General features: G+C 50.0%; 6 protein-coding genes across 6 annotated transcripts; 3 read left to right on the plus strand and 3 right to left on the minus strand.

Annotated features, from left to right (window-relative positions):
* Window positions 1-755: 755 nt before the first annotated feature.
* Window positions 756-2,884, plus strand: DEU56DRAFT_816788 (phosphoesterase family-domain-containing protein). The gene is made up of 7 exons (XM_041353875.1): window positions 756-1,242; window positions 1,294-1,801; window positions 1,856-1,908; window positions 1,962-2,081; window positions 2,138-2,248; window positions 2,299-2,369; window positions 2,421-2,884. Exons 1-7 carry the CDS (start codon window positions 1,154-1,156, stop codon window positions 2,762-2,764), a joined length of 1,296 nt encoding a protein of 431 aa, XP_041206064.1. The 5' UTR covers window positions 756-1,153; the 3' UTR covers window positions 2,765-2,884.
* A 3-nt stretch (window positions 2,885-2,887) lies between these two features.
* On the plus strand, window positions 2,888-3,370 carry DEU56DRAFT_492544 (uncharacterized protein). Its single transcript, XM_041346484.1, has one exon. It carries the CDS (start codon window positions 2,948-2,950, stop codon window positions 3,191-3,193), a length of 246 nt encoding a protein of 81 aa, XP_041206065.1. The 5' UTR covers window positions 2,888-2,947; the 3' UTR covers window positions 3,194-3,370.
* Window positions 3,287-5,127, plus strand: DEU56DRAFT_492574 (uncharacterized protein). Its single transcript, XM_041346485.1, has 4 exons — window positions 3,287-3,303; window positions 3,365-3,458; window positions 3,510-4,780; window positions 4,837-5,127. Exons 2-4 carry the CDS (start codon window positions 3,440-3,442, stop codon window positions 4,924-4,926), a joined length of 1,380 nt encoding a protein of 459 aa, XP_041206066.1. The 5' UTR covers window positions 3,287-3,303; window positions 3,365-3,439; the 3' UTR covers window positions 4,927-5,127.
* A 4,938-nt stretch (window positions 5,128-10,065) lies between these two features.
* Window positions 10,066-10,463, minus strand: DEU56DRAFT_710406 (SecY subunit domain-containing protein; the record flags this gene model as incomplete). The annotated part of the gene is made up of 2 exons (XM_041347483.1): window positions 10,066-10,331; window positions 10,394-10,463. Coding segments are annotated over 2 exons (336 nt in total), but the record flags the coding sequence as incomplete, so codon positions are not given.
* A 3,506-nt stretch (window positions 10,464-13,969) lies between these two features.
* DEU56DRAFT_956409 (uncharacterized protein) lies at window positions 13,970-15,253 on the minus strand (the record flags this gene model as incomplete). Its single annotated transcript, XM_041359240.1, has 7 exons — window positions 15,114-15,253; window positions 14,965-15,060; window positions 14,834-14,913; window positions 14,670-14,768; window positions 14,490-14,612; window positions 14,118-14,204; window positions 13,970-14,065 (listed from the first exon to the last, which is right to left on the minus strand). The coding sequence occupies exons 1-7, from the start codon at window positions 15,229-15,231 to the stop codon at window positions 13,970-13,972; spliced, it is 699 nt and encodes a 232-aa protein (XP_041206068.1). The 5' UTR covers window positions 15,232-15,253.
* Window positions 15,254-15,566: 313 nt separating this feature from the next.
* DEU56DRAFT_741225 (uncharacterized protein) lies at window positions 15,567-15,743 on the minus strand (the record flags this gene model as incomplete). The annotated part of the gene is made up of 1 exon (XM_041348863.1): window positions 15,567-15,743. A coding segment is annotated over one exon (177 nt), but the record flags the coding sequence as incomplete, so codon positions are not given.
* Between the last annotated feature and the right edge of the window lie 2,529 nt (window positions 15,744-18,272).

Genomic DNA, 18,272 nt, shown 5'->3' on the forward strand with positions numbered 1-18,272 from the left:
GCAATTAAAACGGCCAAAACATACTCGGGACGGAAGAGAGATGATAACGTTATTTGGTGTGGTTGCCAGAGATTGGACCTCTGAGTAAGAAGTGCGTGAACTTCAAGATCTTTAAGTTGCAGACGCCATGCATGGAATGTTACAGATTTTAGTCCGTTTCAAGCAGTCGCTCACAGAATACAAGAACAACTATCTTCAGCTTTGAGGGACCTGTGCCTATTCAGGGGAACAACCAAGCGCAAAATACGGCATCCGCGTCGCCTAATCCACGAAGGCATATGGTACACCTGCGTGTTTTAATCTATCGAAATCCAAAGGGGCCTTGTGACCTATTGTAATTTTAATTGCAAGTAAGCAGCAAGGGAAATAAACGCCAGTTTTGCATACAATGCATACCTACAATTACCCACAGTGCACACGCATCCTGTACTGACGTCGGCTGTCGTCGGCGAGGACAAGAATATAATGTCACCACAGCTGTCTCAGGAACGAAGACGCACGTTTGAGGCGGTCTCCTCGCCGATTGCGCGGCTTTTGTTTGCAGCAACGTCGTCCCTTTCGCCGAGGTAAGTGTAGAAAACATCAGGTGCACTCATGACGTGAAACAGTCCCAGGAATGGGCTCAGATTCAGACCAGCAGTCAGGCAAGTAGAGAGAGATTTGTGGAGGAACACATGGTGATGGCAGAACTAATACGACGCAGCTACTATGTTGAGGGTTTATAGCCTAATTGGTGCCGGCGATGCCCTAATGATTCATGATTTCACCACGTTCGTTACTGAACTTCATTCTTCCTTAATCCTTATGACCTCGGTCCATTCGCACTACGGCTACAGTGTCCTGAACGACGACAGGATTCAACGAACCAATGATCTTCCGAGGTACGGTCACAACCGTGAAAAGAGTGATAATAACATGGTCTAAAATCTGCAGCCTCGAACGTTTCTTACTAGTTACTGGTTGATGGACCGTTCATGGGCACATGACGAACGCCTTCCACTCGGAGTCGGAGAACCCAGGATCCCACGCAATAAAACGTTCACAGGCGCATCATAATCACTTCAGAGTTTTGAGAGCCTATAAGTATCGCGGTGCAGATGAACGGTTGAACTTGCCCTCCCGTGCCTCCATCCTGACGTGACAAGTTCTAAGTATGATTGCGTCGTCAGCCATCGCCCTTGCTGTCCTTGCCAGAACTGCATCAGCAGCAGTCGCATCGAGCTTCACTGCTCCAGCTCCTGCGTAAGAGTTGTCAGCCTCACTTATCAAACACCTCTGACTTCGATCATGCAGACCGACTTCTCAATCTTCTTTTTACACTGGTATTGCAAACTCCACCATTACCAACTCGCCCAATGTTCCCGGACAGGTGTTCGACCGCTTCATTCAGATATGGTTGGAGAATACGGACTACGCCCAGGCAGCTAGTCAAGGAGTCTTCCAGACCCTCGCTACTCAGGGCATTACCTTGAGTGGGTACTACGGCGTAACCCACCCGAGTGAGCCAAACTACCTCGCCGTGGTTGGTGGCGACTTCTGGGGTCTTGCTAGTGACGTATTGGAGCAAGTGCCCACTAACATGTCCACTGTTGTGGACTTACTCGACCAGAAGAACATTAGCTGGGCGACTTACCAGGAAAATATGCCCACGGATGGGTATGGGGGATACAACTATACGAATCAAGCCGATGGATATACCTATTACGTGCGCAAGCACAACCCATTGGTCATCTACGACTCCGTAGCGAACATTTCCACGAGAGCGGCGCGTATCAGGAACTTCAATGACTTTGCTGTCGATGTATGCGCATATTTTATTTGCGATCTCAAGATTAATGTACTCACCCTGGAACAGGTTGGCAATAATTCCCTTTCTCAGTGGATTTTCATTACTCCGAACCTCCGCAAGTATGCCTATATTCAAATCACTGCATTGTATATTATCTCATAAAGCCATGCAGCGATGGTCACGATACTAGTGTTGGATATGCCGCTTCCTGGGTTAGCTATTGGCTCTTGCCCTTGCTCAACGACCCAAACTTCAACACCGCTAAGACGCTCATCATGATCACCTTCGACGAGTACGTTTCTTCCTGCTGAATCATGCTAGTTGAATTGAAAGTCATGGATTGCAAAGAAACGAAACATATACCGTTGGTAACAACGTATACAGCCTTCTCCTGGGTGGAGTTATCCCCCAGAACATGAGAAACACCACTGATCCAACGTTCTACACACATTATTCGACGTAAGTATTAGAATTTGGCGTAGGTGTCTGACTAACCTATTAACGGACAGAATTTCAACTGTCGAGAACAACTGGGACCTCGGTAACCTCGGTCGTCAGGATACTAACAAGACGGTAGCTAGTGCGTACTCTTTGCTTCTTTTTGTATTTGTGTTCTGATTGCATCATCCAGACGTTTTCAACCTCGTTGCTTCGGTCACCTCGTATAAGAACAACAACCTCACTGCTTCCTCTCCCTCCCTCCCCCAGCTGAACATTACTGGGACTATCCCAGGACCGTTGAACCCTGACTACTACGTCCCCTATTTAGCACCCAACACGGCCGGTACTGGCGGTGGCAGTGGAAAGACCTTTGTTGCTCCTAACGTCAACACGTCATTGACCTCGGCCAATGCTCCTGCACCAGTCAATATATCTGCACCTACAACCACCAGCTCTGCTGCTGGTCTGACGAGCAATGCGCGCAGCATGATAGTTGCAGTTGCTGTCGCTGTTGTCGCTGCAATGTCACTCTAGTGGATGTAGTTATTTAGTGTTGCAGTAAAGTTTATCCGCATTGTACTATCCACTTTTTTTAGTGTTTGGGTCAAGTTTGGGTGGCACAGTGCGTCGGGAAAATCGACACAGAACATTACTATCTGTGTGAGGTATCTAAGGTATCCCACATCATATGGTCGACGTCCGTAAGAAGCAAATTGCATGCATTATGTCCACCCCCAGAGGCTATGTATGTTGTTTTTGTCGGCATCTCCTTTACAGGCCACACAGCTGTTGTCCTTCACACAACCAGCCAAGCGCCCGCCCGTCCTTCTACTGCATTCCATCACCATCCAGCGAGCTTTGAATAGCACTGCGACCATCTATTCATTCTATCCCAAGCATCCTTCAAACCTAGCCATCTCTATCGTCCGATCGTTTCGTTGCCCAATCGAACACACGCACTGAGTAGCTGACTGCCCAAATATCATTTCACAGCGTAAGGCTTTTTACGACTTACACTGGACTCACAAACAAGATACAAGATCATAGACTTGGATTCTTCAGTTCACGTCGTCGTAAGTCGTCCTTCTGTATAGTTATTGTCAATAAGATTTCTAACTGTTCGAACCCAACCAGGACTTCCCTGAGAGTCCCTGAGTCGCCGCACTCCACCTCACGCTTTCTATCACATTTTATCATTAGTCTCTGTCGATGAGTGACTGGGATCAGTGTCGGTATCCTTCTTCTTTATCTCTTTTCTCGGTCTCTGACCCAATTGCAGTTCCTCAATCGTCTGAAGGACCTTGGGAAAAGCTTGCCCGGGTCGCTGTCCCAGGCGCCGCATTTGACTCTCCCGAACGCCAGCCCCATCCGAAATGTTTAGAAGGGACCCGGTTGGACCTTCTTGAATGCATCCATAAATTATTAGATGACCGAAAGAAGAGTCGACTCATTTGGCTGCATGGAACAGCGGGCGTCGGAAAGTCTGCTGTTGCGTTCACTGTAGCTGAAAGGATGAGAAATCTGAAAGTGACAGAGGAGACGAAAATCGAAACACGGCTCGCGGGGACATTCTTTTTCTCGCGCAAGCATACGAACCGCAGCACGACTGGGCATTTCTTTGCGACGCTTGCCTACCAGCTAGCGAGAAATTTCCCCAGCATCCGCACACACGTGACCAGAGCTATCCGCGAGAATCCGTTGGTTCTAAACCCCGGCCAATCTCTTCGCGACCAAATGATGGCATTATTTCGGCAACCTCTCTGCCACCTTAAAGAAAGACAGCACGGGTGTCTGCCTCCGGCATTTGTTATTGATGCCCTCGACGAATGCAAGTCCGAAACTGTCGCTGATCTCATCTTCCTGCTTGGCCAAGTCCTTCGTGATCCTGAACTTCCCGTGATCCATATTCTCCTCACGAGTCGCTCAGAGGAGCATATCTGTAAAGCTATTCAAAAAGACGAGATGCACTCGCTGGTGTACGAGATACCGGTGAACACCTCTGGGGAGGGCGTTGCTGCCACCATATCGTTAGACGGCGCGGATGTTGACAACGACATACATATATTCTTGCAGCATTCCTTTACAGAGTTGCAGAGTCGCCATCCCGATTTTCCGCAGCCAACGACGGATGAACTTGCGCGATTGGCGAGCCGAGCGGGCAGGCGTTTCATCGTGGCATCTACAATGATGAAGTTCATCGACGATGGATACAATGATCCCCAGGATCGGCTTGAGCTCTTGCTCTCGCTCACTAGTGAACTGCTGCCAGGGACGGAGGTGTACGAATTATATGATCGGATCCTTTCCACATGCGCAGACCCCACGCGGGCGTACCTCTTCTTGTCCATTGTCGCAGCCCTTGCCGACCCTCTGTCAATCTCACAGATCTCAAAACTCCTTGGGCCTGGCCAGGGAAAGGATGTCGAGACGACACTAGTACAGCTACGATCTGTCATGGATATTCCTACAGATAGCAGTCTCCCCTTGAATATCTATCACTCGTCTGTTCGTGACTATGTTTCGGACCCCTCGAACTGCAAAGTTCCACAAGTGTCGCAGCAATCTATAACGTCACCACACTCCTTACTCGCTGAATCTTGTTTCCGCTTGATGGTGCGAGACATTCCAAAAAGCACAGCCCTCCTGGACGCGCTCTCAGAATTGAAGGGGTACAACCAAGCTACGCAAACCGATGACCCCAAGAGCCTACAACAATCATTAGCCTTCGTCGTCGAGCCACCAGAGCCACTGAACGTTCTTGTGGGTCTGTTATGGCTTCGAGGAGCTCGCGGGTCAGGTTTGCGGTCCTGGCTAGGGACTTTGGACGGACGTGCATGGCTGCAGACCCAAGGTGGGGAAGAGTATCTGCGGACCCAGGAAGTGGAAAGCTGGCTGCAGACCCAGGTCGGGGAGGATTGGCTGCGGACCGAGAGAGGGCGAGAGTGGCTGAAGAGCAGTCGAGGGTGGCTGTGGACTGAGAAACGGCGGCAAGTCGTTGGAGACCCTGAAGAGCAAGTGTCACTGGAGATTTGGAGCGAGAAATACTGGCATGAGACGTTCAGAGGGCAGGGCTGGCTGGAGACTCCGAGCGGACAAGAATGGCTGCTGACCCAGACCGGGGGAGAGTGGTTGCAGACCCAGAATGGACGAGAGTGGCTGCAGTGCCGACGCGGGGAAGCGTGGCTAAAGACCCACACCGGGGGAGTGTGGCTGCAACAGACCCCAGGTGGCCGAGAGTGGCTGCTCACCCGGAGGGGACGAGAGTGGCTGGAGACCAATACTGGGCGAGAGTGGCTGGGAACCAGCCGTGGGCGAGAATGGCTGGAGACCAGCACCGGGCGAGAGTGGCTGGAGACCAGCACCGGGCGAGGGTGGCTGAAGACCAGCAGTGGGCGAGAGTGGCTGAAGACCAGCACCGGGCGAGGGTGGCTGAAGACCAGCAGCGGGCGAGAGTGGCTGAAGACCAGCAGCGGGCGAGAGTGGCTGGAGACCAGCAGTGGGCGAGAGTGGCTGAAGACCAGCACCGGGCAAGAGTGGCTGGAGACCAGCAGTGGGCGAGGGTGGCTGAAGACCAGCAGTGGGCGAGGGTGGCTGAAGACCAGCAGTGGGCGAGAGTGGCTGGAGACCAGCAGTGGGCGAGAGTGGCTGGAGACCAGCACCGGGCAAGAGTGGCTGGAGACCATCACCTGGCGAGAGCGGGCGATGACACTAACCTGGCGAGAGCGGCTGGAGACCATAACCAGGCAAGAGCGGCTGGAGACCATAACCAGGCAAGAGTTGCTGAAGACCAGCAGTGGGCGAGAGTGGCTGAAGACCAGCACCGGGCAAGAGTGGCTAGAGACCAGCACCGGGCAAGAGTGGCTGAAGACCAGCAGTGGGCAAGAGTGGCTGGAGACTTGGGATTTCCGAAAGATGGTTAGTGGGCAAGGTTGGCTAAATAATCGGCGCTTGAGTGCGCGGGTGCTGACCCAGGCTGGGATGGAGTGGCTGCAGACGCAGGTCGGGAAAAATTGGCTACAGACCCAGAGTGGAGAAGAGTGGTTGCAGACGGAGGCTGGGACAAGGTGGCTGCTGACCCAGGCTGGGAGGGAGTGGCTGCAGACGCAGGTCGGGAAAAATTGGCTACAGACCCAGAGTGAAGGAGAGTGGTTGCAGACGGAGGTTGGGACAAGGTGGCTGCTGACCCAGGCTGGGAGGGAGTGGCTGCAGACGCAGGTCGGGAAAAAATTGGCTACAGACCCAGAGTGAAGGAGAGTGGTTGCAGACGGAGGTTGGGACAAGGTGGCTGCAGACCCAGAATGGACGAGAGTGGCTGCAGACGCAGGCCGGGAAAAATTGGCTACAGACCCAGAGTGTAGGAGAGTGGTTACAGACGGAGGTTGGGACAAGGTGGCTGCAGACCCTGAATGGACGAGAGTGGCTGCAGACGCAGGCCGTGAAAATTTGGCTACAGACCCAGAGTGGACGAAAGTGGTTGCAGACGCAGGCTGTGACAGAGTGGCTGCAGACCCAGAATGGACGAGAGTGGTTGCAGACGCAGGCCGGGACAGGATGGCTGCAGACCAAGAATGGACAAGAGTGGTTGCAGATGCAGGCCGGGATAGAATGGCTGCAGACCCAGAATGGACGAGAGTGGTTGCAGACGCAGGCCATGCAAGATAGGCTGCATACCCAGAGTGGACAAGAGTGGCTGCAGACGCGGGCCGGGACAGATTGGCTGCAGACCCAGAGTGGACAAGATTGGCTGCAGACCTGGCACGGGCGAGAGTGGCTGTTGACCCAGAGTGGGCGAGAGTGGTTGCTGACCCAGAGCGGGGAAGAGTGGCTCCTGATCGCAGAAGGGCGACAATGGCTTTATTCTCAGGACGGGAGAGAGTGGCTGCGGACCCCAGATGGGTTGCAGACCAAGAGTGGTCAAGAATGGCTGCAGATGCAGCCCGGGAAAGATTGGCTGCTGACTCCGAGCGGGCTGGACTGGCTCCAGACCAAGGGCGGACGAGAGTGGCTCCAGACCCAGAGCGGGCGAGAGTGGCTCCAGACTCCGGATGGGCAAGCATGGCAATTGACCCCTGCGGCGTCTGTCTGGGTAACAATGGAAGACTTCTCGAACACATTGGAAACGATCAGCGAATACACAATCAGCCCACAATTGCCTTTACCGCCAGCTTTTCGAGTAATCCAGGAGTTCAAGAGCTTACCAGATTTCTTGATGTTTCCAGTATTCTTGGCATTAAGGCCCCAGGATCACTCCACCTCCGCATTCCCACCAGATCGTCCAGACATTGAGGTCATCCATGCTATGACCGCGTTCACGATTTTCGCAACTGAAGCACGGGAGCGAAGTGGATCAACTTCCGATGCTCTACAGTATGCATGCCAAAATTGGACCGTCCATCTATCGCGAGCTCGGAAACCATGGAGCGGCGCGCTTGATCAGAAATTCAAGTCTTTCTGGAATCAGTATCTCCTCGCTTGGCTTGAACGGCAGTGGTGTTTGAAGGGTCTACAGTCTTGCCTCGTCATTTTATCTGAAGGGCAGACAATTGCAAAGGTGTGCTGATTTCCAATGATTCCTGTGATTAACCACCTGACATGCGTGCATAGGAACATCTCATTGAAGCTGCAGAGTCATCTCAGTCCCGGGTCTGAAACTGTCGATTTTATCACTGGATGTCATGCTGTCTTGTTATCGCGTATCTATATCTCTCTTTCACATTGCTCGTGTATTAACAGGATTCGGAATGTAACCACGCCGGGATAATACTAGTACTAATGCTTGTAAGGCTCACAGCTAGCTCATTGTCCATTCATCTATCGTGTCTGTATGTCCTCAATGACTGTTGTATTATCACGGAAAACAAGTTCATTGTACAGATAGTAATTAATTCTACAAGAGGTCAGTACGATGGTTAAAGCTACGCTGGGTATGATTCTGCATGCATAGCATGAGTCTGGATGTTGACAACGTTGAATATTGAATATTTGAATGTCAGTGGCCATCTTTGAATGTCCCCACTGAGTGATACTGAGTACTGAGACCAAAGCGGAACTGAAGCCAACAGGACATAACTATTTATATGAGGTATCCACCGGAAGCATGGATGACTTTTTCGCAGCATAAAATGTTGAAAAAATGCTAAAAAAGGTTAAAATAAATTTTACAATTTTGTGGCAATCAAAATGTTTGACAGAATTTGGACTTTTTATCCACTTCTTCGTGATGAAAAACATTGATCGAAGTTAAATATTGAGTCAGATTTCGTCCACAATATTGCATCAACATATACTTCAACAATTCAAACACTTTTTCTGCAGTACAAACCTAGATAAATTTTTGACTTTGTGCCATGCTCATAACCAAACTTCTATCATCCTTTGTTCCAACACAAAGGTTGGTGTTTTTTTCACCGTTTTTCCAATGTTTTTGTCACCAAAATATGCTAGTCGAAGTTTGAATTTTGCAACCAGATAATATTTAATGTTGTGATCAAGCTCAGATTATCATTTTGTCCGTCAACATAGTCTACCTTTTGTCCAGCATTTGAATAAATTATTTCTGGCACTCAAATTTTAAATCTAAGAGCCACAAAATCTATTAACTTTGTAGGTGGCATATACATTAAGTTCACAGTGCGTCAGAAGTGTGTTTGTATTTAAAATGTGGTCAGCACAATTTCTTTGTTTCAAACATTGATCATATTTAAAATACAGACGTCAGAAAAATGTTGATGATATTTAAAATAATGTAGGTAAACGGGTCGAGAATTCCAACGAGAATGACACAAGGAGCGGCAGCATGGGCCTTGTCGAATACATCACTAACAATGGCTTCGGATTCACCAAACCACATCGTGAGCGGCTCATATCCCAGTTATTGTCATTGCGTAGGTACTATTTACTTACAGTACAACAGTGACCGTACAAAGTGACCGTCATCTCGAATCAAATACTTACTGTCTTCCTGTCCCCCGCCGTACAACCTTTCACGTCATGAGTCGGAGACGAGCAGGGTCGTGCGATCGACCATAGCCATTTGGCACAGGCGAAACAACATCCATCTGCGGGACGTGCCACACGCAGTATCGCTCACGAGGACCATCCCCGAGGTAGGATTGCGAGACTTCCGCGGAATGGATGAGTCCCCCCCCCCCCCCCTTACAGCCCTGAGATTGAGCGTCAGCAACAAAATACACGGAAAGTCGGCAGCAAATACCTAGCCTGCCCCAGCCCACCTCCAAATCCGCCCCCACGTCGATGATCTCATGGCCCGCCCATGAATCCTGATAGCTTCAGACCGACTCGCGAGGTCTTGTTCTTGTTCCTGGTTTTTCTGGTTAGCCTTGATTGCTTTCATCCGCCGCGCACCGAAAGGAACTTCTTGGGATGCTCGACAGGGTATTGGACTGGTCCTGGAGCTCGAGTTTGACTTTGCCGAGATAGGATTGCGAGACTTGCGCTGAAGTCCGTGCTCCGGATGGCAATCCACGTGCCTGCGGATGGCAATCCACAGCAATACGGCGCACTAAGCGCAGGCGAGTCAGTGCTCGCCTGATGAGGTTGTCGAGGAGATCGCCGTCGTCCCGATGATATGTTAGACGTAAGTCTGGGGTGAGTTGCATTGTGACAGGAAGTTTACGTGTTGCATGGCGGTGGCGTGAACATCGGAAACTTCACCAAAGTCTCCTGCCGGAATGTTTCGATGTTAAACGGGGTGCATTTGACGGCAACAACTGTGATATTCGCGTAAACCGCGTCAGATAAGCTTTGGTAAATGAAAAAGTGACTAGCCTTCGTCTGGAACAGACGGAAGGTTGGCAATTTGCCGGGCCACCGCAACGCGCAAGTCTCAACAGCGTGTGGTCTTCCTTCAAGCTGAAGTCGACCTCGATTAAATTCAGTAGTCGCATAGTCGTTCCGGACGTAACGATAGGGCTTATACCAAGCTCCATGAGGGTTCCAAGGTTGGAAGCAAGGATGACACGCATCCAGCACATAGGGTCAGAGGAATCCGAAGCCATGATGCCATACAGTGGTACTTGACGGCAGACCAAGCCAATGAGTAGCGTAACGGCGATCCATAGCAGCTTTTGGTTGAAAGGAACTTGAAAACGAAAGAACTTGATGAGTTTTGCATGTCATGACCTACAAAGGTATGTATAGCACATACTTTACAATCTGGCGAAGAAACCTCTGGCAGGAGTGGAAGGAATGGCCGGACGAGATTCAGAAACTGGAATGTAAGCAACTACAGTCAGTACCACTGAGTCGACTAATAGACTTTGAACTTACAACTGCTCATCGTAGCTTGAAGTCCAGGTGTGGCCTAGTGTCCCGAAGAGAAGTGTCTTGGGGTGGCCTTGTGTTGCCACCGAAAAGAGAGACGAAATAAAAGTTGGGAGCATCGAAGTTACGGTCCAAGAAGCCCTCTGCAGAGCAGGCGACGGGGCCGTTGAAGTGATTGACGGTGAACGTGGGGAAACCAGAAGGACCAATGACACCAGCTTTGAACGACGGGTAGACTAGGATCACCTCCTTCTCAACCTCGCGCAGTATCGAGTAAACAATGCCGCTGATCCCTCCATCTCTCGCACAGCCGACATGAAAGGATTTCGCACATTTGCCTTTAGTGCACTGGATGGGTGCACCAGGGGCCTTCTGTCGTGCCTTTGAACAAACAGCACATTTCTATACGCGAAGGTTAGCTAAACGTGTGAGGTGTATGTTGGAACATACCAGATTCCACCGATCTCTCACGATCGCATCCACACCAAATACCCTTTTTCTCCATGAACATCTCCGTCTCAACCCCATCCACCCAAGTCTCAGGTACTACTTTAGCACACTCTTCATGCGCCATCCAGCCTCGCTTGAAAGACTCGATAAGCTTTCAGGAAGCTCCCCGTTGAATCTGTAAGCGCGCGTTTACGTTGCAATCCATCCTAAGACACGAAGGAGAACGACCAAATCTGAGTGTGAGCAAGCGAAGCGTCTCGCCTTTGCAGACAAATGTTAGCAGGTACTACTCACTGGCTGGTTGTGTTCTGAGAACGATGTGTCTGTTGCGGAAGGCAGAATGTGGCTATCATTCTGACTCAACCAGGGGTCTCCTATAGAACTAGCTCTTGGACGTCTGTACAAATCAAATTGTAATCTTCAGGCTTCATCACCACCGCTCACCTTCGGGCAACCTCCTGCCACTATAACATCCCTCAACCACAACCCCGCAACAGAAGACACGTCTGGTTAGAGATGGAGTAGAAAGTTTACGAGGTGTCTCGTCCCCACGTGCTAATGGAGTCTGTTTACGAGGGGAGCTGTTTAAATCCATGGATTAAGAGATATTCATGGAGAGATGATGAAAGGACCACAAGTAAACGAAGCCAACAGGGCGCGCCGGCCCGTCCACACGTGACTGAGCTGGTCTGATCACGTGCACTTGACGAGTCAACGCCTTTGTGATCAATGTATTCTTATGTATGTCGTGGTACATGACGACCACAGCGACATGAGACAATGAATAAGAATGAAATAAAAGGGAGTGTATGAATTGACGCTGGTATGATAAGATGTGCGGCGAAGAATAGTTGTACAATAATTGAAGTCAGTCAATGGCAATCCGGTATGGGGTTGATGATCATGAACTCTGCAGGCCAGTATCCGGTGTCATGGGGGTGAGTCGTGACAAAAAAGGGTTGCGGCGCATGCGCACAGTCCGTGGAGTAAATCCTCCCTCCTAGCTACCTGGAGATGATGAAACTGAGGCCGCAGTGGTCGAGCGGCGGTGGAGACTGTGCGATCCAAACAAGGTCCTCAATCGCACTGGAGTTGACGTTCCAACCCCAAAATCCCCAGCAGATGAACCAGGAGCAGATTGTGGGAATGAAGCTGAACAATTTCGGTGGGTTTCGTGACGTATGTGAAGTTTTTGTTGCCGACCACAATATCTTGCACCTGGAGAAACATCGATTGAACGTCCTGCATTACAGGAATACAAATAGCTAACATCTTTCTTGACACGAGCTAACTGAATAATACGCTCGTCGATCGTGCCTTTCGTGATCAGGCGATAGACAGTCACTTGGCGCGTCTGACCAAGAGTCCAAGACGATGAGTGCGATCCATGGCCTGTGCATCGTTTGACGGATTCCAGTCGTGATCGTAGAAGATGACAGTATCTGCTGATGTCAAGTTGATTCCGAGGCCACCTGCACGTGTGCTTAGGATATATATGAAGATGTCCGGGGACTCCGGGCTAGAGAACATGTATCAGAGTCGAGTACATTCAACCTAAGTCGAGCACTGACCATGTCTGCCAATCCATCGCCATATTTCGTCGATCTTCCAACTTCGATGAGCCATCGAGACGTAAATACTTGTACTGGCGGTAGACCAGATATTCCTCCATAAGGTCCATCATACGAGTCATTTGGAAATATATCAAGATACGATGGTCGCCCGCCTTGAGCTCCTGAAAGAGGGCGTCTAACCGAGCGAGTTTAGCAGAGTCATAGATCAGTCTATTTGCTTCTGGTATTTGCATGCTTGAAGATGGTAGCTGGCTTGCAGGGGAACTTCCGACAAGTCCTGCCGAAGACAAAGCAGGAACTAGGGTGTGGTACGCCTGATCAATGGTAGGCGAATCCCGCAAGTGCTGAGGGAGCCCGTATATTGCCAATGATTCCATCGGTGCCTCTAGCAACTGTACTTGATGCTCTATGAATGTCCGATCTGTGCAGTGAAGAAAGATCAGAGGTGCTACAGCCGGCGGCACAAACCACTTCAAGGTTGGTCGACGTAGATTCGACGCCTGCCAGGCTGTTGAAGATATATCAAGAACATGTGGCAGGCCTTCCGCGGTATCCAGGCTCAAAGAGAGACGGGGGCTTATGCTGAACGGATGTGCGCCTGCATGAGCAGCAAATTCCGCTTCCCTATGAAACGGTTGATCGGAAATTGGAAAAATAATCATGGGTAGCTTACTATGAAATCCCTCTGTCCTCAACAATCCTATTCTCTTCCTCAAGTGCCCGAAGCCAATTGCGCATGAAGGAAGATACCTTAAAGCTATGGACGTCACTCGGAGTGGTGTTCAGGAGTCGAAGAAATGCGAAGGCAGGTGAACCTATAACGTGTTACATCCAAGGGACGGCCATTCGAGCAGCATCACACACCTTCAACATCATCGAGCGTCGAACGGTATATCCACCCCGTTGACCAGATATTGAAGAGGGCACTCGTGCAGTCCGATCGCACACGCAATCCAGGCTTTTCACATGGAACATCTATAAGCCCACCATCTTGGTGGAATAACGCCGGAATTTGGTTTTCGATGGGGTTGTGAATTGAGTAAGGAAGGGCAATAAAAGAGTTATACCCGCAAATTGCTTTGTGAAGGGAATGACACAAAGAACTTCATCACAGAGGTCAAGATAGATAAAAACAAACATCATTCTAAAGTCTACGCCAACAAAGCAATCAAAAACAAACATCATTCTAAAGTCTACGCCAGACAAAGCGATCATTTCGTACTGTTCATAGCCATCTACCGCCGCATTGAACACCCGCCAGAGATTATTCTCATCCCTATGAGGGTACAGTGTGATTTGTTGCTCTGTCCGGCTATTCAACGGGTGATGATAGAGAGCAAGGGCCACACGTGCGTACACTTCCGCCGGAGTAGATTGTGAGCATGGGAATGTAAATGACCGCCTTGTGGGCTCAGATGTCGGATTGCGATCGCTAGCCTTTGAGAACCACTGCAGGAGCCTTCCAAATGTAGAGCGCATTCCAAATTACAAGGATTTTCAGATCAATGATAGACCAAGCAGAAAACCCCTATATGGGGCCACACATCAGTGGTGCGCGCAGATAGAACCACAGAACGTACTCCACCAAGAGTGTTATATGGAGCCAGAGAGCAGAAAGAACGTAGACAGAACATATAGCTGGGGGTTGTCCTGGTAGTTTTGACCCTCTATTTGATATTAGCATGGTCGGAGTTCCGGGCTTAGCACGGTTGAGAAGAAATATACGAGTGATGTGTGATGCACTGAGCAAGCATTCCAGAAGGTGTGCGCCCACGATGCCTGTAGTACCGGTGATGAGAACGACACAGTCCCGTGAGCTCAGAGAGGAAGGCAGCAGCGTCTTGCGTGAAGCACAGATGCGCTGCTTTGCTCCGCTACAGAGAGGGCAGACGGCCGCTGGCCCTCTCTGGTCCTCTAGCCGGGCTTCTAGACTCCGAGTGGGTTCGCCCTACCTCGAGCACAGTCGGTGTTCGATCCTTTCCAAAAGGTATTTGGAAAGGATCGGACACCGCTTGCAACCAGTTGGTTGCAAGCGACATATATGCCCTGAATTTTTCACGAGGTGACAATGATGACTGTGACAGAGCAGAAGACTGATGAGTGCATAACTTCGACTGACTATATACGAGCACTTGCATTTCGCGGAAACTTGGTTGAATATCGATCTCTTGGACCACGTTCCGCTGACGGCCATTGTGGGCAAAGGTCAAGTCAATCTGCCCATGCTCCCACTGTGAAAGTAGGACGTGTGTCTTCAGTAATAATATAAGTCTCACGCGACCGGGAGACATCTTACAAAGAATGAGAGCAGCCGCCGCAAGTGAGGATGCTTGCCAGAGCCCATTTTCATATCAGCAGCGCTTGCCCGACCTCTCACTGGACCACAATGAGGCGATGTGAACACAGAACAGAAATTAACAGACGAACTTGTAGTCTGGAAAGCATTAAAGGATACGCTTAAGGTATCCGCGGGATCAAGGTCGCGATTTTCATCGCAAATGAATAGCAAAGCGGTACAGACAGCTATATGACAGACATTCACGACATGTCAGGGTCAAAGTAAAAATGACACTCACCATTCTGGTACGCAAGGTTGCGACCAGCATGAAGTTTATCGAGTTTCAGACGCCCCTCAGGCGTGTGTGCTGTCGTGGAGACATCGAGGTATGTACTCCCGCGTCGAATGGCGGGCATGTTGGTCAAACAAGATTCCAGGATCCTAGGAGAACCAAAGTAGACCAAAAGATGGTGAGTCGCGTAGATTTTAAGCCTGTGCAAACAAAGACGCGAGAAAACCGACGCTGAAAGCCCTTTCATGATCGCTATGCGACGACTTATTGTCGAGATTCGACAGTGCCAGACAACCGCAAGTCACAAGACAAAGAATTATAAAATTAAAAGCTCCCGAACAACAGCATGCTGTGACGCACCATCGCGAGCGTAAATATATTAAGTCGATAGTATTGTCTCTGTAAATGCCCTCTACCTGTAACTTATAAGTAACCAATACAACGAGAACACAATAAAAGCTACAGCTCGAAGTGATCCGCCCAATGTCGTAACACGCCCTCGCCCTCTAAATGATGCTTGAACAACTTGGGGTCACGACATACTATCATTGCATGAGAATTGCGTACACCCTCAAAGAAAGCTCGCTCTTTCTTCAACTGCGGTATCTTGTTGAGATTCTCTATGCACTGAAGTTGACCGGATGTCAACAAAGGTTGGTATGGAGGCGGCTTTGATCGCGACTTCTTTTCTTTTCCTTTCGTAGGCGCAGCGGAGTTGGTCTTATCAGCAGAGTTAGCACCAGGTATCGGTGATGCAGTGATGGGAGTGCCAGCGGGGTCATGCTGATGGGGAAGAAGGTAAAAGTTGTCATCAAGAGAGCAAGTGAAAACAGCAAGACGAACTGACAGGAAAGCATCGACGACAGGGCGAGCACGACGGTGAAGTGCGGGTGAGACGTAGCTCGAGCGACACTACTGAGACTTGCCAGTGGACCAATCAAGGCTACTCGCCTTCGTAGTTTCGTGGTTCGTATCCATTATGTATCGGTGTGATTCGATCGCTGGCCCAAGTCTACCTGCCCGAAGGAAGGCATCGCACCGTTTATGTTTTTCCATTGTCCCATCCCACCATTTGATATTAGCATGGTCGAATGCGAGTGCAACAACAGGGTCGGATACAGCCTGACGCTCAGATACAGAGGGCGGCATCATGGGGTAGCGCGTCTAGAAGTGCGTAAGGAGCACGTTTTGCAGCTGGCCTCCATGGATGCCGGCTGAGAGATCTTTGTCAAGCGGAGAGCCGAATGGAACGAATTGTAGCTCCTTCTTGTCTCGGAATAGTCGGTTTGTGGTCTCATCAAAGCGTTCGTGACGTGGTCCATCGAATCGGGAGTGCCATGCTTCGAGCTTTTGAGGTTCTCTGCATTGTACGATAAGATGATGCCTTGGGTACAAAGACTTCGAGGAACTCCCTTGCCCTTCGGCTGATGAAGACTGATCCGGCAAATATACCTTCCGAAGCAAACGATCAGACGCGAAAAGACATTATCTAGCGTGATCAAAGTACCCTGTCAAGGTCGAATGAAGGCCGCCTATCGACCCTCTCGCACCAGAGCGTTAATCCAGGGGTCCGGAAGATGAGATTTAGATGTGCGTCCATGCGGATGGCCAATCCGCATTCATCTGGATGGCGGTCCACATGCCTCCGGATCACAATCCGTAGATGTGGGTCCCCATGCGGATGGCCAATCCGCATTCATCTGGATGGCACTCCACATGCCTCCGGATCACAATCCGCAACAGGAAGTGTTGCGCTTTGTGCTGCGCGTGGTGCTGAAAAGTTAGCTTTATCCCCCCTTTGTTATTGCAAATACAAACAAAAAATATCCCGCACAAAACGTTGCTGATGAATCGCATAAGTTTGAGTTCACGTGCGAAGTCAGATAGCGCTGAAGGACGCGAAGGCATCAGACATACCATTAGGACCGTCCCACAAAGCGGCCACTTGCTTTCCGCAACACTTCGTCCAGACAGAGCGGAAAAATGTTACATAGTGTCAGGAGACAGAATCCTGCACAAGGACCTGTGGCTGCTCCACCGCATAACTGCAAGGAACACGTTAAAAATGTCGGGATTGAAACGGAATGAAATTGAGGCAACAGAAAAACATCAGAAAACAATATAGCACATACACAAAGGAAGTCACGGTGTCATTGGCCATTGGGGAAACAGTTTGTGAGGTTGCCGATGGGGCCAAAGGAGTTTCACGGTGGAGTCGGATCATTCGTCGTCGGCTGGACAATGCTCCACGAGCTCGAGGATGCTGTGCATGTGAGGGAGTAGTGTAGGTGCTAGGGACGATTTTATGAGTGGAAAGATGAGTCAGAATGGAAGATGCGAACCCAGTGACGACGCCGGTGTATGCCTCTAGGATTCCTTCCTGCAGTTACGATATCAAAGTCGAGCTAGCGAGCGATGGTCAGGAATGAACAGACCCAGAAGTCCATAAACCAGCTTACAATGCTATGTTGCACAGAGCCCCGCGTGTCCACAAAAGCACGACAGTACTGATGTCTTGGCATTGCGATTAAGAGCGTTGCTCTGCAGGTTCTCGAGTAAAACGTTCACGAACGCGCTTGTTCCATGCATTACGTTCTAGTCGAATGGGAAATGGGATTCGTTTCTGATGAGGTGCTATAAACAAACAACATCATAGACTATAGTGGATCACGTGAGAATTGAAAGTAAGATTGACTTTTCCTCACGTATATGCTACATGTACTCCACACCCTCAACGCAAACCGTTCCATAGTCAATCATGCCGCTCTCTAACCTCTACCTCTTCGTTCCCATCCATATCAGAGACAGAGCGAGTGAGCCTCAGTTTCGTCGGAGGTAATGACTTCGGATACGCCTGTTAGGAAGCGGATGAGGCTTGGGAGGTAGAGGGGTTGGTCAGTGCTGCGAGACGTGAGGTGCGTGGCAGGTGATGCTAAAATGATATTCTGCGTCCTCTTGTAGTTCTATTAATCACACAGGTTTTCGCCTAGGCGTGGGACTCAGTGGGTAATTACTGCAAGCCCACCTCACTCCACGTTCCTTTTCACCCATGTTGCGCAATCCTCTCGCATTTCTATTGCCATTTCCACGCTTGAAAATGATCGAATCTATCCTGCAGTTTTTCAAGCTTGGCCCGTGTACCAACGGTCAGGACTGTACTTGATA

The sequence above is a fragment of the Suillus clintonianus genome (assembly GCF_016758775.1).
Source record: "Suillus clintonianus strain FC179 chromosome Unknown DEU56scaffold_62, whole genome shotgun sequence".
In the NCBI taxonomy this organism is placed as follows: domain Eukaryota; kingdom Fungi; phylum Basidiomycota; class Agaricomycetes; order Boletales; family Suillaceae; genus Suillus; species Suillus clintonianus.

Excerpts from the sequence above, each read along its gene's own strand:
- DEU56DRAFT_816788 (XM_041353875.1), top strand. The coding sequence starts at position 1,154 with ATGATTGCGTCGTCAGCCATCGCCCTTGCTGTCCTTGCCAGAACTGCA. Across the intron at positions 2,249-2,298 it reads TTCTACACACATTATTCGAC|AATTTCAACTGTCGAGAACA; the intron begins GTAAGTATTAGA and ends ATTAACGGACAG. Across the intron at positions 2,370-2,420 it reads TACTAACAAGACGGTAGCTA|ACGTTTTCAACCTCGTTGCT; the intron begins GTGCGTACTCTT and ends TGCATCATCCAG.
- DEU56DRAFT_492544 (XM_041346484.1), top strand. The coding sequence starts at position 2,948 with ATGCATTATGTCCACCCCCAGAGGCTATGTATGTTGTTTTTGTCGGCA.
- DEU56DRAFT_492574 (XM_041346485.1), top strand. Across the intron at positions 4,781-4,836 it reads CGAACTGCAAAGTTCCACAA|CTTGATGGTGCGAGACATTC; the intron begins GTGTCGCAGCAA and ends ATCTTGTTTCCG.